A 22,042-nucleotide genomic window follows, 5' to 3' on the forward strand; every position below is an offset into this window, starting at 1 on the left:
TGGGGCTCCTTGCCACAGGATGTTATGGATGTGTCGTGGTTTGGGAAGACAGGTGTCTGCCAGGGAAAGCTGGAGTTTCCCTTGGAATGGAGAATGTAAACCACCCCACCACCACCCTTTTCCCGTTATAAACTTGCAGTTGGAGGCTTTCAGGCAAAGATTTGGGGTAGGAATAGCAGCTCTTTACTAGGGTGTAAAACAAAACCATCAACTACGGCATTAATAACATAACAGTACCAAGAACCTTGAGGGCTTTGCTTCACAAAAACCCAGAGCAGTTTGGTCTCAGTGCAGGACAGGGGAAAGTCCCAGGTTGGTAGCTGGAACGGCAGGGTGTCCTGGCAGGGCAGGGGGTGCAGGGTCACACTGTAGCAAGAGGAGCAGTGCCGAAGAAATCTCGACAGGGACAGCAGAGCAGGGCTGGCCCAGCTCCAGCAGGGCAGGCGGAGGAGCTCAGAATGTCCAGGGTGAGCAGATGCTGGTAGATTTCCCAGGACTGCACTTCCTGATGACAGTGAACTCCTCCTGCAGCAAACAGCAGCGAAGCTGCCTCTGGCTCCATCCTCTACCTGCCCCAAAACTCGCATTTATCTCCCCCTCCTCGCCCACCTCTTTGTTTTGGTCAAGCACCCTTAAGCACGCACTCCTTAGTCTCCTAGTAACTTATGAGGAAAAAAAATCTTTAGAGTAAAAGAAGAACAAACCTAACCCCCACCAGGATGCTAAAGGGGAGGGGGGATTCCATTTGGCGCCTACATATCAATGTTTTTACAGGTGGGAATACACACAAGTGTACAAAAACCAGTGCAGCAGGCAAGCAGCATGGGAATTGGTACCCTGCTCTTATGCTCAGAGGGGTGGTGGTGTCACAGAGGGAGACTGGTATTCTGCAAGAATCACTGTCATCACCGTGGTCTGGAGAACTCCGGGACTAGAGAAGCCCAGCTGGACTGACTTGCTGCAGGGAACACACTTAAAACTATTTCCTGCACCATTGGAATCTCATGGCTTTTACTTTTGTCATCATCTATGTTGCTGGTGTAATGACAACGGGTGCAAGAGTGACTTGTTGCTGGGTGAGTCCTAGAGGAAACCTGTCCCTGGAAGAGGCTGAGGCCTTCAGCTGGTCCATGGAGGCGGCTGAGCTCAGGTGTGGTTTTGCTCTTTGTCCAGGTCCTGGCAGGGCAGGGGGAAGAGATCCAAAGAAGGAGCCAGACAGGACGAGGGGAGGGGGTCGTTCCTGAGTCCACCATTCCTAAGTTAACAGTAAAAGCTACAATCAGCTCAGGACTGGGGAAGTGGGTGAAGCCGAGGGAGGTCGCGGCAGGGCAGGCAGCTGTGGGGCCTGGTGCTGGCAGCTGCTCCCACCAGCGCTGGAACTGCTCAGAAGGCAGCTGTGTTGTGAGATATACAAATACGAAAGCTGGGAAATCACACAAACTCCATCTGTGCTGCAGGGGCTGTGTAGGGGGAGCGGTGTCAAAGGAGTTCCAGGCCAAGTGCGGGCACTGGCGTGTGGAGGGCGGCCCAGAGACGCCAAGGTGCGAAGCCTGGGGTGGGAACGTGCCTTGGCGGTGGTGCCTGGCTGGGCTTTGGGGCTGGACGTGTCCTGCACTGCATCCTGGCCTGACCCCAGAGGAGCCCTGCCAGCCCAGCGCCTGCAGCCGCAGCCACTGCGGTGGGCTCGGTGCCAGCCCCATCCCCGCACACCTGCAGCCCCAAATGGCTGCCACCAGCCCCAGTGGCCCTGGCCAGGTGTGCAGGGACCCCCACCCAGCACACAGCCTGGGGCCCCCAGGGAAATGGTGATACAAACACAAAAACATGCCCAGGTTTCTATAGGTACACCAAATGTTTTTAGGCAAATATGGGCATGTTTGCTGTTTACATATTCAAACATGTTTACACCAGCAGGAATGTGTGTATGGATTTATTTACCAGGACACACCTTTTGGAGAGTAAATCAGCAGGAGAAGCACGAGAGCACAAAGAAGCACAGGCATGAAGTTGTGTGTGTGTGTGAATCGCTGCATTACACAGGCAAATCTCCCAAGGCTCAGAGACAGAGCACGAGTCAGTTACAGGTTTCTGTTTATGAGACATATGTGGCTGCAGCCTTACCCCTGTACACACAGGTAGCATAAAGTGTTTCTTTCTTCATATACATATACTCAGAAGGAGAAAAAATTACCTCTCACATAGACATGGCTACACCCATATATACTTTATTTATTTTATAGGAAAAATTAAATATTAATTACAAGAATATACACATATACAAAGGTATGTATGTCTACGTATATTACTGCCCCCATACACAGAGAAACAGAGATGATCACACACATCCAGACACATTTTAAATTATTTTACACATATGTGCTTGTATTTCTATGGGTGTGGGTTTTTTCTCTTTGTCTACACACAGAGGTTTTTCTTACTATTTAGACACCTCTGTGTCTATTTGATATATATTTAAATATTTTTATATAGTTGTATATTGCTTATTTCTGTCTGGTTTTTGTATAAAAGGGTCATTTACATGCAGCTCTGTGTGTGTAGTTTAGCTATTTTTGTATTTCTTTGAGAAAGAGAGGAGGGGGAGGGAGAGAAAGAAAATGAAAGAAAATACAGACACATAAATAAATGTCTAAATAAATTGAATGTAGAGGTGGATACGGGAACATTCGGGTGTGAGTTGGGAGGGGAAATGACTGGCTCCCATATACACATATGGGAGCAATACTTGCCCTATATATATATACATATATATATATATATATATCCATGCATGCAGACAGAGAATATATGTCCAGATCAATACATGCACACACATACACACTATATGCACCCCAGATTTTGTATGTGGGGCAGAAGACAGGGTGGGAGAGACCACAACCTCTCACACACACACAGACACCTCACATGCATTTTTACAGGGGGAGGGATGTGATGGGATTATTTTTTACCATGCTCTGTGTAGGTCTTTCTCTCCCTCTTGGGGGGAAAAGATGGGAAGAATGGTAGAAAATAGACACACACAGAGTTAGTTACATATATAAGTAAATGTTTAAATCAAGTATGTGTGGCTGGGGATAGGAGGCATGCTCTGTCTGTGTCTGAATAGTGCATGTGTGCTTCACATTTGTATATATACACATATGTGTGTGTGTGTGTAGCAAGAGAAAGACTTGGAGCTCACAGTCTCACTGTACATCTGTATATATGTGCATGCAAGGAAAGGTCATTGTGTGTTTTTAAGGATACAGTGTTTGTGTGTATCTCTAATTATATATGTAATATACAGAATTATGTATTCATATGTATGTGGATATATAGCAAAGCATATAATGTGTTAGTGTGAACACTTGGTGAGTACACATATACATATACATATACATGCAGGGAGAGGTGAATGAACAGCTCGATCTCTCTGCCCTCCAGATAGAGTATATATGCACAGATGTGTGTATATTTATAGAAAGGGAAAAGTGTGTGTGAGAACAACTCTCTCTCCCTGTAGATGCATATATACCTATGTGTGTGTATTTATAAATATATATATATATCAGGTGAACTTGTATGCAAAGAGCTCTCATCCCTTTCTAAGTGCAAATCTATGTATATACGTGTATTGAGAGAAGAATTATGCACATCTGTGAACAGCTCACATGCTCTATCTCTATATATATATATGTGTGTGCAAATAGTGCTTTCTCTGATTATATATGTATATATGCATATATAAAGAATTTTCTGTGAAGTTTACATATATATACAAATATATGTATGTATATAGCATTTCATGGATGAGACATACAGAGAGAAAATATATCAGGAAGTGTATGTGAAAACAGTTCTCTGAACATCTCAGTGTGCATATATATGCACATCTATAAATATATAGTCTATATAATATATAAATATAATTTATATACATATATTATATATACCATACCTGCTACTTCATATCCCTTAGTATCTAGGTATATATGCATATATGTCTGCATACATGGAGTGTGTGCACATCTGTGTAGCAAGAAAGAGTTGTGTAATTGTATGAAAGAACAATGGTCCCTCAGTATAGATGCACGTATATAAAAATGTATGTCTGTGTGCATGTATAGGAAGAGAATTGTGAGTGCTAACAGCTCTTTTAAGTACATCCCTGTGTCTATAGGGAGAGAAGGGTGTGAGAGGCAAGCAGGCTTTCTATATGTACAGCATATATGTGTGTGTTTATATACACACATGTAGGAGAAATATACATGTGTAGAAAAATAAATGTGTGTTTATATACACATGTGTGAAAACAGCTCACTAACTATACATAAGCATGTGTACGATGCAGAGAAAACAGTGTTTCTGTGTAAACACTATGTGATTAATTACATATGTATATATAGAGACAAGGAGAACTGTGCATGAACAATCTGTACATGTGTGCATATATGCATCTATACACTCATATATAAGGTAAGAGAGAGTACTGTGTGTGAGGATGGCTCTTACTATCTCTACTCATGTGTGCACATATGGAGAGAGAATATATCAACATATATACATAGATATGCATATATTTATGAATCCCAGAGAGTATATATGGAGGTGGGGGGTGAAGAGAGAGAGAGTCATGGAAACTGGTTTGTGTGTATGAATTTCTCTCACTTGTTATTTGTATATGTCTAAATATATCAATATGGCAAGAGAGAGGCTGTATGTGAACAGAGACTATGGTTAGTGTGAACTATTCACACAGACTATTGCTGTGTGAAGATCTTTGTGTGTGTATGTATGCATTTAGTTATATATAACAAGAGAGTGTTGTGTGTGTGCAAACAGCTGTCTCCCTAATTATACATGTATATATATATATGTAGAGAACTATATGAGAGAACACATGTATGTATGTGTATATAGCAAGAGAACTGTGTGTCTGAACAGCTCTCCCCTAACTCTATATGTTCTCTTAGAATTATGTGTGAACAACTGTGTATATAACAGTACATGTGTGTATATGCATATATATGTTTCTAGTCAGGAACAGAAAGGACTGTCATGTGAAAACAGCTCAGCATATAGGTAAATATGCATATATATGAACAGAGAACAATATGTACAAGCAATGCTCTCTCTGCATTATATTTGCATAAATATATAGACAATTGAGTGAACACTGTACACATGTACACACATGCATCTACAAAGTCAGTACTGTGTGTGTGAGAAAAACTCTCCCTTGCTCTCTATAATGTATCACATACAGAAAGAATTATACAGAGATTATACAATTATATAGGACAGCAAGAGAGAGAGTGATAGAAAATGTCTGTGTCTGAGACAATAGATCTTGCACGCTTCCTCAAGTATATATGCACATGGATGTATAGACAGCATACAAGAGAGAATAATGTGTGTGAACTCTTTCACTCTGTGTGTATGCATATATGGGTGTAGATAGAACAGCATGCATGCATTTGTGTGCATACAGAGAGGTCAGGAGAAAAGAGTGTGAGAGGTTATCCCCACATCGATATATATTGCATACATTATGCATATATGTCTGTGTTTGCATAGTGAGAATGTTTGAATAGCATGCTCCCTCTCTCATCCCCCATATATTTCTATATATGCCAATGTGTGTATATACAGCAAGAGAGAACTGCCTGTGAACCTCTCACACTCTCTGTAGATATGTATGTATGTGTATGTATGTATATGAGAGACGTGTGTGTGAACTAGACTCACTGTGTCCATAGAAGTGTGTATGTTCATAAAGGAACAGAACGTGTGTGTGTGTGTGTATGTGTATGTGTGTGTGTGTGTTTGGGGCCATTTTCTCACATTCTCTGTGTTCCTCTCACACACACAAGCAGCCTCCCCCACACATTCTATTCACATAAATATACCTGCCTATTTCCAGGTGTGTGTTCCATTCCTTACCCTGTCTTTGGAGGGGAGGGAGAGGAGCCCTCACTGTCAGCCCTGGCTCTCTGTGGCTGGGGATTGGTGCTGGATCCCTGTGCTGCTCCCAGCCACACAGCCGGGGTGAGATCAGTGCACTCACTGCCCAGCCCTGCTCGCACACCCACCCACCCACCTATATACATGTATTGTTCTTAAATTTTCATGTTTATTTCAATATTTTAAAATATATAGCTAGGTCTTTATGTGTGTGCATGCACTTATATTCATTTTAAATTTACATGTAACTATTACAATAAATAACGACTATTATATATCACATCTCTATAATAGACAGACCATACATACCAACCACACTCCATAGCCGGCTTAGCTGTAAGGTAAGCCAGCTCCATCAGGCTGCAGTGTTACACACACGCAGACATCATACACCCCCACCCGGCGACAGCCGTGCAGGCGGTGGGTGCCGTGTCCCAAGGGTGGGTGCGCGATGTTCCCGATGCTCCGAGGGGCTTCGGATGGGGGATCCCGGGGCCACCCCGGAATGCTGGGGCTGCGCCCCCCCTTCGTGCCCGAGAGCCTCGCAGGGGCCGGGCAGAGCTCACCACAGGGGTGCCTGGGCACGGCCGCACGGAGGGGCAGAACCCCGCTGCTCTGGGGAGCTTTCTCCTCGGGGTGGGAGAGCACCCAGATCCCTTCGGGATGGGGTCACACACGCGGCTGGGCAGGAGCCTGGTACCCCACGGCCCCCCAACACCGCGGGCAGTCAGGGCTCGTCCCCTCCGGCGGCGGGGGCTGGGCGAGGGAAATGGCGGAGAGAGTCGGGGGATGGGGAGAGGAGGAGGAGGAGGGGGGAAAGGGAAGGCGGCGGGGCTGCGCGGGCTCGGCGTGCATGGGCAGGGCGCGGGGGTGCGACAGTGTGTGCGGCTGTGACCGTGTGCGTGTGTGCATGTATGTGCGGGTGTGCATGTGTGGGGGTGTGTGCACAGCCGTGCCTGTGCCCAGAGTCCCAGCACACGCGCGTGTCACTCCCAGGAGGGGACGGAGACGAGACCCTCCTGGCCCAGCCGCGGGGGCTCGGTCAGGGAGGCGTCGTGCACTCCCTTGACCCCTCCCCACGAAGCCGCATTCCCCCGGTGGGATTTGGGGAGATGGGTTCAATTGGGAGGGGATGTTCAGAGCATCGCTGCCCCTCCCCCCGCCCGTGCCCATACAAAGCTGCGCATGCAGCGGGGCTCGAGCCCCCGACCCGCTGCCACGGCACGGAGGGGCTGCAGGGGCGGCCACGATTCACACAATCCCCCCACACCCTCGGCACCGAGCCCGGTCGGTGGCTCTTTGGCCCCTCCCCAGCCCTACCCCGGCCCCGCCGCGCTTTCCGCACCCTCCGCTGCGGGGCACGGCCGCCGGGAGGAGGGGGCGCGCCGCACACCGAGGGCTCTCCCGGGGGCCTCCCCCCGGTGACACGAGGGTGAGGGTCGGTGGAGGGGCGGCCCTATAGCCGCCGGGGCGGGGACCCCCCTGCCTCGGCGGGGCATCTCCGCGCTCCTGCCGGCGGCCGCGGGAGGGCGTCGCCTGCGTTAGTTCCCGCCGAGGAACCCAGGGCCACCGCCGCCGCCGCCCCCCGCCGCCTCCCTCCGCCCTCGGCGGCCCCTCTTGGGCGGCGGACGACGGCGATGGACGGGGAGGGGCAGAGCTGAGGTCCCAGTCCCCGCTCGCCGGGCGCCCTCCTCTGAGCTGCCGCCGCCGCCCCGACCGCACCCCCAAAATCTGGGCGGGGGGCGTGGGGGCGGCGGCGGCCCGGGCGGGAGGGGCGCGGCGGCGGCTCGGGAGCCCCGCGAAAAAGCCCCGAGAGGCACAAGTTGGGGCTGGCGGCGGACCAGGCTGTTGTTGTTCTCAACGTGGTCCGCCCCGTACCCATATAAGGGGCGGCGGCGGCGCCCGCCCCTGCAGAACGTACACCGAGTGGAGTCGGCACAGCGCGCTCGCCGGGCCCCGCCACGCCGCCGCTGCCCCTGCCCGCTTCGCGACTCCCCGCACCATGTCGGTAGAACTAGAAGAAACGGATTTGCCCCTGGCCGAGGCAGAGGAGGCGCCGCTCTCCTCGGAGAAGAAATTGGCTGCTAAGAAGGCGAAAGGAGGCGGCGGCGCCTCGTCTCCATCGAAGAAAAGGAAGAACAACAAGAAGAAGAATCAGCCGGGTAAATACAGCCAGCTAGTGGTGGAGACGATCCGCAAGCTGGGCGAGCGCAATGGCTCCTCGCTGGCTAAGATCTATAACGAGGCCAAGAAGGTGGCCTGGTTCGACCAGCAGAACGGCAGGACTTACCTGAAGTACTCCATCAAGGCACTGGTACAGAACGACACGCTGCTCCAGGTCAAGGGCACCGGCGCCAACGGCTCCTTCAAGCTCAACAGAAAGAAGCTGGAAGGCGGCGGTGAGGGGGGCGCGGGCAACAGCGCCCACAAGTCCCTCAAGAAGGCGACGGTTTCCTCGACCCGGCGCGCCGAGAAGTCGGCGGCCAGCAACAAGAAGCCCGAGAAGAAATCGCACAAGAAGGGAGCCGGCGGCGCGGCGGCCAAGAAGGACAAGGGCAAAGCTAAGAAGGCCACCAAGAAGGGAGCTGCGTCCCCCGGGGGCAAGAAGGTGAAGAAGTCGGCAAAGCCCAAGGCGCTCAAGAGCCGAAAAGCATGAGATCGAGGCGCAGGGAGCCTCCCGCCGCCCCCCGGACTGAGAGCCCCGCGGCACAGACTGCTCTGAGGACAGACCCCAGGGGACCCGCTTTGTCTTTGTGTTGCTGACTCGCCTCTGCAGCCACCGCCGTGCGCGGTGAGCGGGGCAGCGGCTGCCCCAGCCCCCCCCTTCCCCTTCTCTGCCGCCTTATTTTTTCCATCCGTTTTCCCCCGTCCTACTCCGCGGCTTTTCCCCGATCGCGCCCTTTTGTTTTCGGCCGCGCCCCTCCCCGCCTGTAGACGGTTCCCGGCCCCCACCCCCTCCCGAGTCCCCCCGGTCCTTCGCAGGGATATTTCCCGCTCGGTTTCCATAGCAGCCATTTTGCACGGAGCCCCCCCCCGCGCCACGTGGGCCGCTCCCGCCGCCCGCGCGCGCCCCGCCCGGCTCCGCCCCTCCCGCGGCGCGCGCTGCCCGCGCCCGGCCGCGCCGAGGGCCCAAGGGCGCCCCCTGGCGGTCGCCACGGCAATGGCCCGGCGCGCCGCAGCGGCGCCCCCTGGCGGTCGCCGACCGCACCTGCAATGGCCTTTAATGTTTTTTTATGAAGATGGGGATGGGTGGGTTGGGGGAGGGTTTGGGTTAGTGGGGTCTTTTATTGATTTCTTTTCTTTTTTTTTTTTTCCTTTTCATTTATCGTCGTTTCAAATAAATTGGTACAAAGCGCCTCTCCCATGTGCTCCCTGCAGGCGTCGGGGACCGGGCAGGAAGGGGGATGTCCTAGGGGGGCTTCCCTGCCGGTCGGGGTCCGTCCCGGTGCTGATGCCGAGAGTCCGCATCCTCCTCCGAGTGGAGAACAGGAGCAAAGATAGAAGGGCCCCTCGCCATGGAGGCGGGGGAGGAGCGCGATCCTTCCGCAGCTGCGCTCGGCTGAGCTCCTTGACCAGTGGGGGCGGGAGTACCCCCGGCGGCAGCACAGACCCCCGCCCCATCGGCGTCCATTCCCCGCAGCGCCTGGGCGGGACAGGGGCAGCTCCCGGGGAACAGCCGCCTGCGGCCGGGAGCGTCCCCGTCCCCCGGGGCAGGAGCGGCAGCGGGGGAAGAGCCGGAGCCCCCCCGGGACTGGCTATTTATAGCGCAGCCGGCGAGGTTGCGTAAATCCCGGCAGGGATCTGGGCCATGTTGTTCTGCCCGCTGCGGGAGGGACCGCGGGGCGAGGGATGAGCTCCGGCTCATCGCCCTCCGGGCCCCGGGGACCCGCAGCGTGCAGCGGGCTGCAGGAGGGGACAAGAAGTGGCAGCCCAGCTCCCTTGCAGCAGGGGACGGAGGACGAGAGAAGCGGAGGTGCGCGGTACCTCCCAGGCCGGCTGTAAGCGAGCCCCTGGCAGCGCTGCCATCACCCCGAGCCTCAGCCCCACGCTAGGGCCCTGCCCCACTGCCTCCACCAGCCAGGGAGAGTTTAGGCACTGCCCGAGAGCTGCTCCAGCGCTGGCGAGCCGCTGTGCTGGAGCATCAACATGATCCCTGTGCCTAGGGAACACAGCGTGGATCAGGCCCATTCCCAACCTCCCGCAGGAGGCGGTGACAGGGACAGCAGCCAGCCGGGCCTAGGGACTGTCACACCAGGTGATGGCAGGGCCTTTCAGCACTCCTGGGAAAGGAACAGCCCCTTCCTCCAGGGCCGCAGTCAGGCCTGGGGCACCTGCTTTATCCCTTTGTCCTCTGGAGAAAAAGCAGGGAAAAGAGAAGCGAGTTTTACTCCCTGAAGAAATGTCCTTTTGCTACATTCATCAAGAGAAGCCAGCCATGCTCCTGGAAGAGACAGCAGTGGTGTGCTACAGGAGGCTGCAGCCTCCCTCCAGGTCTGTATTTAGAAGCAGTCACGATCCTGCCTGCCCCACATCAGGCCTGGGAGGGATCTGCTGCATTCTGGCACTGACCTGCCGTTGTGTCCTTAGCCAGTAGCCAATACTGCAGGTTTGGCAGGATCAGAAGTGATGTCCTCACCAAGGGCTGGGACACAGGAGGCAGAGGGGTCACCCTCCTCTCCAGGAGGAGAGGTTAAACCAACACTATCTCTGGACTCCTTGGCAATAATCTGCACGGCAAACAGTAACCACCTCTCGAGGCAGACCAGCAGGCACATTCCCGTGCGCACATCAAGGCAGAGGGAAGGCAGTGACCCTCCAGCTGCCCGGCACAGGGAAGGCAGCAGGGTGACACACTGCCAATCCAGCTGGAGCTGTCTTACCTCACAGGCTGAGCCTGCCAGGAGCCATGATGCTGGGGCTTCCCCGAGTGAGCTCCCTTGGGTGCTGCCAACCATGAGGACCAGGCTCTGGAGAGAAACTCAAGCCCTGGGGACTTTCAAGAGCCAGTGACTCATCTCATCAAACTTCCAGAGCTGAGGGACACAGCTGGCAGAGACTCTGCCGCACGTGGTGAGTTGCACAACAGCCTCCCACAGCAGGCAGCTTTCAGCTCCCAGTCTGTGCTCATACCATCTTCAGGTACTCAAGAGGCAAGGGAAGAATCCTCCAGCCTCCCAGCCCTCTCCTGAACGGAAGCACAGACCAAGAGACACCCTTCCAGGCTCACTTGACTTCTGAGGAAGGCTCTACTCAGCCAAGTCCTTCACATTTTATGAGCTCAGCTGCTCTGGTGCTATGAAACATTCAGAAGAACCAGGACCAGTAACACCCCTTCAGAAAGCACAAGACCTGTCCCTGAAGCTGCAGACTTGACAGTGACCACATTCATTCTAGCTTTATAATAAAGACCGAGACTTCCAAATCTCCTGGTCACAACAATGTTCAGCTGTGAAGTTTATGAGGTGATAAAGGCCAAACACTTCAGCAATGGTTGAAGCAACGGTCCTGTCCTGAAGACAGGATTTCCTTTGCTCTGTCTTGTAACATCCCAGCTTTCCCAGCTGGTCTGTCACATACCAGCAGAGGAAGTTCAGTGCCCAGCTGGAGCTCAGTGTTGAGGGCACTGCATGTGTCACCAGCCCCAGCAGAGCCACACAACATCCAGGGTGGCTCCAAGCTCCAAGTCTCCCCATGCTGGTTGCTGCCCTGTGCTGGCAGCGTGGCTAGCAGGGCGGCAGGTGACATTGTGACAGTGCCCTACAGGAACCTGCCCGGCACCCCCAGCCCAGACCCACACATCCTACAGCCCTGCACAGACCAACCAGCACCCAACCCTAACACCACTGGGAGTCGCCCATGCTTCCCACAACCCTTCCTCCCTAAAACCCAAATGGTGCAATACTGGTTTGTAGAGTAGCCTCCAGGACAGCCATCTGGGAATGTCCAACAAAAGAGAGGGTGTGAGAGTAGCAAACAGCCTTGCATCTTCAAGTTCTTTCCTTCCCTTCAAGATCAGCTTTTCTCATTTCTGCCTACTTGCCTGCAAGGTCACCCAAAAGCTCCTGGAGCAGACCATGGGGCACCTTCAGCACTGGGAGAGGGTCCTGGGTCCTGGATCCAGCCTCACTCCTCCACTGCACCCAGCCAGGAGCAGGCTGAACCTTCCTGGCACTCAGGACAGAGCCAGCAGGCCGTGTGGCATTCCCATAGCAGGGAAAAGAGACAGACAATAGTATTATCTGCTCCCAGGGTAGGAAAAGACTCTCTGTCCGAGTGAAGGGCAAACACACGGTCTAGCAGTGGTCCTGTCTGGTGTTTTACTAGTCCTTCCCTTCGGAAAACACAGAGCCCAGAGAGCTTGCCAGATTCTGCGAGTTTGGTGAGGTGACAAGACACAGCACATTTAAGAGCATTCAACAGGGAACCAGTTTAATCAGGTATCATCAGGTTTGCACCATTCTTTTCAGAATCACAAGTTGTGCATTTTTCTAAGAAATACAAAGCACTCTCAGGTTTACAGAATGCTGGTCCTGGAGAAACAAGAGGGTGAGAACAAGACACTAGGGTACAGAAACACTGACCACCACACTGGGCAGCAGAAAGGAAACTGCTTACCCCCACCTCCCTGGTGGTAACAGTCTCTTTACAGGAGGCAGAGAGATCCCAGGGGGTCTATGCGACTGCAGCAGGGCTGTGCCCTGCTGTCCCCACCCACCAAGGTCAGGATACCCCAGTGGAATCATAGGACACCTCCACACCTCATCAGCACAACACCAATGAACACACGGCTCCAACATACCAGAATGAAAAAGCCCTGCACAAAGCCAGCTGACAAGCATCCAGGTTCATCTGCTCTAGATAACATTAAACTCAGATCCAGGGTAAGTTACTTCATCCACAAGATTAACAGCTGATTCGATAGGTTGAACACATGCTACTTAGAGCACATAAATAGAAGATACTCTTTTTTTTATTTAAAAAACGTGTGATGAAGGTCTAGGTCCGATTGCCTCAACACTGCTGCATGCACACAACTATCGACCTCACAGAAGCGGCTGCGCTGGGCAGCAGGAAAGCTGTCTCTGCATCACCTATTCCAGGAGTCATGGGACAGCTATCCTGCCCCCATGCTCGACATTAGCCACACAGCCAGGAAATAAATATGGCACTAGCCAGGAGTGGACTTTAATACAAACTCTAGTGGTTTTCAAAAGAAATATTCATCCATAAAGGGTTACAGGTAACAGATATCATCATCACTTTATTTCTCAGAGACAGAAATAGTGCTGAACAAACAAACAACAACGAAAAAAGAGACTGAGTATGTCATTTCCAGAAGTGCAACTAGGGTACAGGGTAGCTCTCAGCGAGACGAAGGGCTTCTGCAGCTGGGAGAGGAGGGGAGCCGTGGCAGAAGATGGCAGCTCCCGCTCCCGGTGGGCACCTGACCTTGCAACGCTCTCCGAAGGGATTTGTCACTGCAGCCTCCACCCCACCCTGCTACCAGGACCCACAGCATGTGGGAACACAAGTACCCCAGCAGCCACCGAGCCAGGGAGCTGCAAGGAGGTGACTTTACAGGGATGTACCCAAAAATAGAGACCTTAAAATAAATAAGAGCAAAGCTTCTTTACAGTAGGCAATGCACTAGTTTTACCATGAACGAAACTAAGACTAACAGCCACTTCTTGCCAATGGAGAAACTTTTTCTCCTCTTCACATTTTCCAGCCCCCTGCCCTCGCAGCTGCAGTGCGGCCAGGATGGCATTGCTGAGGATGGAGGCAGGGGAACGACAGCAGCAACTACACACCAGGGCAAGCAGGGCCAGCTGGAGGGGGGCCCTGCACAGTCCCAGGGCTGGTGGAGGGAAGAGGCAGCCAGGGGTACCTGTGTCCATCCTTTGCCAGCAATCCTCAGCAGCTACCAGCAGCTCTGCACCATGACCTAACCACACGGCTCCCGATGTCACCACTGCCAACAGCTGTGATCCAGCTGCCTCCTCCAAAACCACTTCTTCCAGAGGGAAATGAGGCAGAGTGGGGGCACAAGCAGGGCCTGAGCTCAATCATGCTCGCCTAGCACCCTGCCACAGCCCAGACCAGGGGGGCTAGTGAAGGGCTGGTGGGGTGCTGCCAGGGCTCACCACCCGGCCGGGCTGAGGGGCAGGACGGAGAACCCCAGTCCCACTGGGAAGAGAGATGAGGCAGTGGTGATAACGGAGCCGGGGGCAGGGGGACGAGGGGGCAGCGCTCACTTCTTGGAGCTCTGCGTCTTCTTGGGCAGCAGCACGGCCTGGATGTTGGGCAGGACGCCGCCCTGGGCGATGGTCACGCCGCCCAGCAGCTTGTTGAGCTCCTCGTCGTTGCGGATGGCGAGCTGCAGGTGCCGCGGGATGATGCGCGTCTTCTTGTTGTCGCGGGCCGCGTTGCCCGCCAGCTCCAGGATCTCAGCCGACAGGTACTCCAGCACGGCCGCCAGGTACACCGGCGCCCCGGCGCCCACCCGCTCCGCGTAGTTACCCTTCCGCAGCAGCCGGTGCACCCGCCCCACGGGGAACTGCAGCCCGGCCCGCGACGAGCGCGACTTGGCCTTGGCCCGCGCCTTTCCGCCGGACTTCCCCCGGCCCGACATGGCCGGCAGGCAGCGGCCCCTCGCCCCCGCCTCTCAAGCAGCGCCGCACACAGAGGGTCCCGGCGCCTGCGGGGAGACAAACGCCGTTACACCGCGCGGGGCCCGCGCCGTCCCCGCCCGCGCCGCCCCGCGCCGCCCTTACCCGCAGCCGCCACCGGGGCTCTGCCCTGCGCGCCGCCTGCCGCCGCACTGCCCGCGCCGCCGCCGCCGCGCCGCGGATATCGCTGCCCGCCTGCCGCACGCCTCGTCCCATTGGCTGCCGCCGCTGCCGCCACGGCGCTGATTGGTCACCGTGCCAATCCCTGATTTGCATAGGGCTCCCAGCGCCCTACGCTCCGCCGCGGGCCGGCGCCCAGGGAGGGCAGCGACGCGGCTCTTGCCCTCCGGCCGGTCCTGGAGCCGCCGGCGCTCCCTGCGCCCCGGCAGCTGCTTCGCGGCTGCATCGGGGCCGAGGATGTGGGGAGGGGGCCTGGCCCGAGCGCCCGTGGATGTCCCGGCTGCGCTCTGCCCGTCTGTTTGCCCAAACCCATGGCCCCTTCCTCGGCCATCGGGATGTCTCTCCCGGAAAGATGCCAAAGTCTGAGGGCGATGCTACGGGGAAAAGAACCCCCGATAGGGAGGGCAACCCGCAGCGAGTACTGTCCTCTCTTGTCTCCTCAAAGGGGAAAGTTTCTCCCAAATCAGTTTCTGTGGACAGACCAGGTTGACTGTGGTCACTTCTGCACCAGGTTAGAGGAACTGCCTCAAATAGCCTCGGGTGAGCAGCCAAACTCGTTTAAGGGTGATGTAGCTCAGCTCCTCATTAAACACTCAGCATAGGGTTTTCTGGGTTTAGGGGTTTTTTTTGGCAATGTTGCTGCTGGTGCTCACAGACTGGAGGGACATAACCTGTACCCTGTGCCTTTGCATCACCCCTGCATCCCCAGGGGAAGGATAATGTTCTCCAGAGCTGGGAAAGTTGAGCATCCCCCACTCGTGCTCAGCATCTTCACTCCCTCCACAGCAACTGGAGACCTGAAATGAATTCGAGATGAGCTGCTGACCTTTAGAAAAGCTTCATCTGCAGTTAGCACGGACTAGACTGGGGCAGCTGAGCAGCTCATCCTGGAATAGTGATGGGCAGGCAGAGAAAGAAACCTCCCGTTGTGGCTCCTGCAAGGACAGGCATCAAGGCTGCAGTGCTAGCAGCTGAAAATCTATTCTGCCAGAAGCTGCTAATACAGTGATTCTCTTGCCTCAAGTCATGGTGACAGCAATGAGGAGCCAGCTACCAACAGGCTTTCTGGATAGAAATCCTAATCCCACACCAGCTTCCCGTAAGTCATGAAACCTGTGCTCAGCTGCCTCTGTAGCACGCAAGGGATTCAGAGGCAGATTACATGCCAAGAGCAGTTGGGTCTCCCTACGTGTCCATCCTGTGGCTCCTGTCCTGGCCCTGCTGTCCCTCCCCAGAGACAAGCCTCAGCTACAGCAACCCATGCAGCTCACCAGGGACAGATGATTCTAGAGGATCCCTAGAATCAATCCCCAGGGAACATTTACCACTGGCAAATGGACATGCTCCACCAACATGCCCTTGCAGAGCTCAGACCCTGAGAGCTCAGCAGTGGGTAGGTGGTTTGCTCCTCAGCAGATGGAGAGGAGGTACAAGCTCTGCCTGCAAAACAGGAGCAGTGGGGCTGCAGTGATCAAGAGGAACACAGACACGCACATGGACAAGGGCACGGCGCAGCCAGCCAGTGAAGCCCATTTTATTGTTTCCAACACAAAGGAAGTACTGATTTCTAGAAAGGATTTCACCATGTAAGGCTTTTGGTCTGTAACATCTGGCTCTGTTTACAAAATCTCTGACCTCAAAAACAACGGCCCTATGCTGTTCTGTAATGGCACTTAGGTTATCTGGACTTCAATGACTGGCCTTTTCGAATAAGGCAGAGTGCATCCCTCCCCAGATCAAGGAAATCCTCTCTAAGTCTTCAAATCCCATTAACAAAATGATTGCACAAACAACGTGACAGATACATTGCTCCGCCCTGATGCCAGCAGGGAAAACTAAGCAAGTCCAGTTCCTCCCAGGCGCCACTTCAACATCTCTGTTTAGGAGCCATGAATGCACGTAGCAGTGCTGGGGCAGAGTGGGGTGGATCTGGCAGATCTTCCCAGCCTGGGGTTTCCTCACAGTATTTACTGCTTGTTCTTCAGTACTACAGCCATCTTTCGAGGGCAAGAGCATTGGAAAGGAATTTGTACAGGATGAGTGTGGAATTAGGTGGAAAAGAGATAACAGTTTAACACCAAAAAAAGGGAAGAGAAAACCAAGCAGAAAGAGACATGAACTATGAACATTGTCGGGAGGCAGAAGCTATTCCTCCCTAAGCAGGCTGAGATGCTTCTCAGGGCTTTATCTTCACCTGGCATGACTGGCAGGGAGGGTGGCCAACATATTATATTCATTCTGTCAGCACAAGACAAAGCCAAAATCTTTACAGACATCAACCTTTAACAAAACACAAAGAAGAGCGACAACAACCTAGAGCAACAGATCAACACCTGAGAGGCTTGGACAATTTCAACAGCAGTCTGCAAAGCCTTCCAAAAATACCTTTCTCACTCTGCTTAGGAAAATCAGGGGTAGAAGAGATGGCCAGCCATCTCAGCTGGTGCCTAAGCCTTGTGCTTCTTCGCAGCTGGCTGTCCCTGCTTCCCCAGCCACTGCTGCAGGACATCTGCGCTGGTTTTCTTGGGCGAAGGAGTCTGGATGAACTGACTAGTCCACTTGGGCAAATCGTTTTCTTTCTTCTGGGGAGAGCCCTCTTGGGAGCTTTTTAACCAACCCAGCATCACTTTGTTGCTTGGGGTGGCTTTGACCTCCTGGATAGACAAAAGAGTTTGAGAGAAGTTAGAAGCACAGAGAGAACAGGGCAGCCACCCAGCTGCAAGAGCTGGTCCAGAGCAGGATGTGAAGGCTGGAGCAATGGCTCTGCCTGCAATCAGGCACATCTGTGGGAGGTTCCCCAGTCTGCTACAAACAGGCTTGTTCCAAGACTCATTTCACATGGAATTTGCCTCATTTGGCAGCAAAATCCTGGCATGGGCTGACAGTTTTATTTCTGGAAGCAGAGGGAAGGGAATCTGTCCAGCGCTCAGCACTCCAACATCAAGCAGGGGCATGCTCTGCAAACATTGCCTACTGCCACTCCCTGCAGCCTGGCAGCTCTGACCCAGCTCAGACTCATCATTGTGGCTGAGCTCCCCACTGCTAAGCCCCCACCAGCACCCACCTTCTTGGCTCCCAGCTCAATGGGTGCAACACACTCCGGTGTGTTGTTGCGGATGTTGTTGACAAAGGTGGACACTGGGTGGAAAACAATGTTCTCCGTGGGCTGGATGAGTTTAACAGCTTCTTGGGTTGGCACTTCAGCAAAGTCCAGCCATTTCCTGATGGCTTCGTCCCCATCCAGGATGGCTGGCATCCTAATGGATAAGACAGTTAGAGCCAAAGCTCAGCAGTGATATGTCAGCGTGGTGGCAAAAGCCAGACTTGTAAGCTAGCAAGGAGCTGGTATCTTGGGGGAAACAGGAAAAACTGAAGCAGCAGGATGCTCTTCTGCAAGGCAGAGTGCGCATTCACTTCATGCTGATTTGCTGGAAGAGGCAGAGGGGTTGACTGCCGGGCCCTGGTCAGGCAGGGAGACCAATTCCAGAAAGTGATCCAATTCCAACTGCCATTCACAAAGCACAAAGATGGTGATTTATGGAAAGAGCATGAGTAGGTGACCCGAAATGAGTCAGTAATGTTGTAGTACTTCTCTCCGAGAGCAGGAGGAGGAGGCTGCACTCTGCCTGCATGCTGCCAGACTGGTGTCTAAAGGTGCAGTTCTCCTACTTCATCCCCCTCCACCCTGCAACCCCCTTGCCTGGTCCCACTTGCCTGTGATGGATGAAGCTCACGTCCTTGGAGGCATCCACAGTGATGATTGTGTAAGTGTACAGCATTTCTTCTTCCCCTGGTGGCTTCCAGCAGTCAAAAATGCCAGCCATAGTGAGCAATCTCCATCCTTTCCATTCTTTGTCTCCCTCTGTTTCTTTGTCCTGCAGGAGAGAGGCCCCATTGTCCTGGTCAGTGCTGGCCAATGCACAGCCAAAGCAGCACAGATTTGCCAGTGCTGAGGCAGGTCAGTGACTCAGATCTGAGTGATGAACAGAACTGATCTGAGGCTCTTCAGGAGTCTTTCTACTGATTTGAAGAAACTCCAGCAGAGGTGGCAGGACCCTCATCTTCCCAGGGCAAGTCAGTGGTCTCCTCCCTTTCTGAATATCCTAGCCACTGGTTCAGCCAAATGAAAGAGGTAGTGAAAATGCCAAGCCAGGCCCCTGTGAGCCACATTTACCACCCATGCAAATATCCAGCATGTGGGGAGCAGTGACCGTGACGGCAGGGATGCTGCATCACCTTTTACAGCCTGGAGACTGCTGCGATGGGAACCACCAGCCACAGAGGGATGGCAGAGTGCCAAGCCCAGCACAGAACACGGCCCTACTGGGAAACAGACTCCCAGAGAGGGGAAGAGTAGGAGGGAAGTGGGCTTTTCCCCATGCAGCTGGTGCAAGTGTTCAGACACAGCAAGGAACTCCATACCATGGCATCCTTGGTCTGGGGGAAGTAAATGAAATATGGTTGTTTGCCCCCACTCTGCTGCTGCCACTCGTAGAAGCCATCTGCCAGGACCACGCAGCGCCTGCCCTTCAGGAGAGCACCCTGGGGAGAGACAGCACAAGTGAGCAGTGAACAGCAGCCTCCAGCAGCCTGCAAAGGCAGAAGGGCTCCTGCAATCACCCAGCCCTCTCGCTCCCTCCAATTTAAGGACTTTATTAAACTGCCCTGAGATGCACAAATGCCTAGTGCTATGCTGAGCTTTACCAGTAACTGCCTTTTCAGCTCTTCCATTTTAGTGAAACCCTCAGCTTTGCAGTACAGGGACTTGCTCCCCTGTGCAATGGCAAGCAGCGACGAGTACTTGCCCAGCAGATGTTTCATCCCTGGGTTTGCTGACTACAAGATTTCTTCAGGCAGGACACAAGGGTGGCAGCAGCTCACCTTGTAGGAGGACTTGCTCATCATGGTATCACTGCGGCAATTTGAGGTGTTGAACTGCAGTTTGGAGGGGTTGTCCTGTTTGAACCAGGAGGGCACCAGGCCCCAGCGCATGTCCATGAGGACCCGCTCAGAGGAGTCAGCATCCTTTCGAATGAACAGAGAAACGCCTCAGGTCAGAGCAACGTCACAGAGACCACAAGCATCCCCATAGCTTGAGGGAGGTGTTTTGGGAAGTCCTGTGGAAGTGGTTCTGTCCTCTAAAAGAAGGGATCTGCCCAGCATCTCTGTCAAGAGACAAGTTGGAGCTCACTGCCCCTCCCTTACAAGCCATGCAGAAACAGCCACTAATTATAACCCTTTGCATATTCTTAACAGCCTTCATGTAAGAATTAATCTTCAGCAGAAAGCACATAAATATTTTGCAGGAATAAAGAACTGTCTCTGAGGCTCACCCAACTCTCTGGAAGAACTAACACAGCTTATTTTTTAGTAGAAATGGCTGGAGACATGAACTCGCGAGCTCTCAAGTAAACAATCATATCAGGCTGGTGTCAAAGTCCTCAAAACTTCCCCTGGTGAGACTGAACATCCCAGAGGGGCAAAAGACTCACTTTCATTTTAATAATGTGATTTCTGCTGACCTGGTGCACTTTCACTGCTTGTGCTTTGCATATTACCTGCCTTTGGACAACGTTTGTGGCTTTCGATTCTCCCCCAGCTTGCTCTCACTTTCTGCCCACAGCTGCCGGCCCCGGCAGTAGCTGCTGGGTCGTTTGCTCCCAAAGGACTGCAGTAGACAGACACACATACACTTACTATAGGTGTGTGTATGCAGGGACGTGTATGTGTGCAGTTTTGTGAAGTCTTTCAGAGCCTCCCTCAGGGCAGGAGTGACCAAAAGGGACACCCCACACCGCACCAGCATCCCAACAACTTGATACCTGTGACTCACCCTGCCCCATATTCCTCTGCTCCATCAGGTCCATTGCCTACTCTCAGGGCAATGTGGGACCCCTGAAGCAGGAAATGAGGGCATGAGGGATGCCTGATGGCATTGCCCACAGCACTCCTGAATGGTCCCACCGCGGGTCCCACCTGATCACCTGGGCCTGTAACGGCTGCGAAGCGCAGCTGTCCCACCAGCTGGGGAGGGAGAGCAGAACGAGTCCAAATCAGGGTGTTCCAAGTGAGCACACCCCGTTTCACCCAGCTGAACGCCTAAGAGCAGCAGTTGGCCGGGCACCCTTTCTGTGTGAAACCAAACCAACAGCCATAGAGGCTGCCGACGTTGTCCGGGGCAGGTCGTGTGTGGCTTAAATTAGGAGGGACAACAGTCAGCACAGGTGTACAGCAGAGGTGTACTCCCCGCTCCGGAGCTGAGATTTTTTGTTTTTTTCTTCTCTCTACTCTCTCCTACCACCAATGTGACCTGGACACACGCCGCAGAGTTATGAAATAACCAAAAAAAAAAAAAAAAAAAAAAAAAAAAAAAAAAAAAAAAAAAAAAAAAAAAAAAAAAAAAAAAAGAGGTGCCTCACGGAAGCCAATTAAAACCAGCAGAGCAATTACAGGATTTGCGAAAAAACTTTACCAAAGTTAAGCACTTTAAGCACTTATACCCATTTTTGCAGAAAACATAAACACTGTGGTGGAAGCACGATAGCGATTCCCTTCCTCCTTCTGAACATGTAAATATTAAGAAGCAACATTTTAGCAATGAGAAAATTCGACATCTGTCACGTATAGCAAAGCGAAAGGAAACAAACCACGGCCATTCAGAGCAAGCCCCTAACCCACCCCCCGCCCCGGGAGGCACGGCCTCCTTCCCTCCGCTCCGATTTGAGCCGCACGATGTCCAGCCCCCGCCCCCGCCGCAGGTGGGAGCCGGATGGGGCCCTGCCGCCCGTGTGGCCGGGCCGCGGAGAGCAGAAGGTACCTGCTGGAGGTGGCGGCGAGAGAGCAGCACAGGGCCGCTGGACTGCGGGCCCTTGTTGTAGGAGGGCTGGTACCGCTCCTGCCGCATCCACTCGGGCTGCCGCTGCTGGCCCCGGCGGTCGCGGTAGGCGCAGGCTCGGCGGAGGTTGTCGGCGGCCAGGGAGCAGGCGGTGCGCCCGCACATCCCGGCGGCTCTACGGGACACCGAGCGCCGCGCTGGGCTCCCGCCCGCCCGCCCGCGGGGAGGGGCTGCAGCCGGGGGCAGGGCCGGCCCGCGCCGCGGAAACGCCGGTCCCGCCCCCGACACAGCCACGGAGAGCCACAGCACTGCTTTATTGGAATGTAATTGGAACAGCGGGAGGAGGACAGAGCGGCGCGGCTACGACGGTCCGGGGACAGGGCGCGGCGTAGCCAGA

The 22,042-nt window shown here is 53.7% G+C and overlaps 3 protein-coding genes across 3 annotated transcripts; 1 reads left to right on the top strand and 2 right to left on the bottom strand.

Moving 5' to 3' along the window:
* Positions 1 to 7,755: 7,755 nt before the first annotated feature.
* H1-10 (H1.10 linker histone) lies at positions 7,756 to 9,318 on the top strand. Its single transcript, XM_066326687.1, has one exon. It carries the CDS (start codon positions 7,964 to 7,966, stop codon positions 8,615 to 8,617), a length of 654 nt encoding a protein of 217 aa, XP_066182784.1. The 5' UTR covers positions 7,756 to 7,963; the 3' UTR covers positions 8,618 to 9,318.
* A 3,804-nt stretch (positions 9,319 to 13,122) lies between these two features.
* On the bottom strand, positions 13,123 to 14,863 carry LOC136365956 (histone H2A type 2-B). Its single transcript, XM_066326688.1, has 2 exons — positions 14,736 to 14,863; positions 13,123 to 14,659 (listed from the first exon to the last, which is right to left on the bottom strand). Exon 2 carries the CDS (start codon positions 14,591 to 14,593, stop codon positions 14,213 to 14,215), a length of 381 nt encoding a protein of 126 aa, XP_066182785.1. The 5' UTR covers positions 14,594 to 14,659; positions 14,736 to 14,863; the 3' UTR covers positions 13,123 to 14,212.
* Positions 14,864 to 16,328: 1,465 nt separating this feature from the next.
* On the bottom strand, positions 16,329 to 21,977 carry HMCES (5-hydroxymethylcytosine binding, ES cell specific). The gene is made up of 6 exons (XM_066326685.1): positions 21,628 to 21,977; positions 19,692 to 19,835; positions 19,233 to 19,352; positions 18,525 to 18,685; positions 17,875 to 18,067; positions 16,329 to 17,464 (listed from the first exon to the last, which is right to left on the bottom strand). Exons 1-6 carry the CDS (start codon positions 21,808 to 21,810, stop codon positions 17,258 to 17,260), a joined length of 1,008 nt encoding a protein of 335 aa, XP_066182782.1. The 5' UTR covers positions 21,811 to 21,977; the 3' UTR covers positions 16,329 to 17,257.
* Positions 21,978 to 22,042: the final 65 nt, after the last annotated feature.

This window comes from Sylvia atricapilla, chromosome 11 (genome assembly GCF_009819655.1).
Source record: "Sylvia atricapilla isolate bSylAtr1 chromosome 11, bSylAtr1.pri, whole genome shotgun sequence".
Classification (NCBI taxonomy): domain Eukaryota; kingdom Metazoa; phylum Chordata; class Aves; order Passeriformes; family Sylviidae; genus Sylvia; species Sylvia atricapilla.

Bases quoted from the DNA above. Each gene is read 5' to 3' on its own strand.
- HMCES (XM_066326685.1), bottom strand. From the start codon at position 21,810: ATGTGCGGGCGCACCGCCTGCTCCCTGGCCGCCGACAACCTCCGCCGA. The intron at 19,836-21,627 runs GTACCTTCTGCT...TTCATTCGAAAG, and splicing joins CTCGCCGCCACCTCCAGCAG to GATGCTGACTCCTCTGAGCG. The intron at 18,068-18,524 runs GCAAGTGGGACC...CTTATCCATTAG, and splicing joins GTGAGCTTCATCCATCACAG to GATGCCAGCCATCCTGGATG.
- LOC136365956 (XM_066326688.1), bottom strand. From the start codon at position 14,593: ATGTCGGGCCGGGGGAAGTCCGGCGGAAAGGCGCGGGCCAAGGCCAAG.
- H1-10 (XM_066326687.1), top strand. From the start codon at position 7,964: ATGTCGGTAGAACTAGAAGAAACGGATTTGCCCCTGGCCGAGGCAGAG.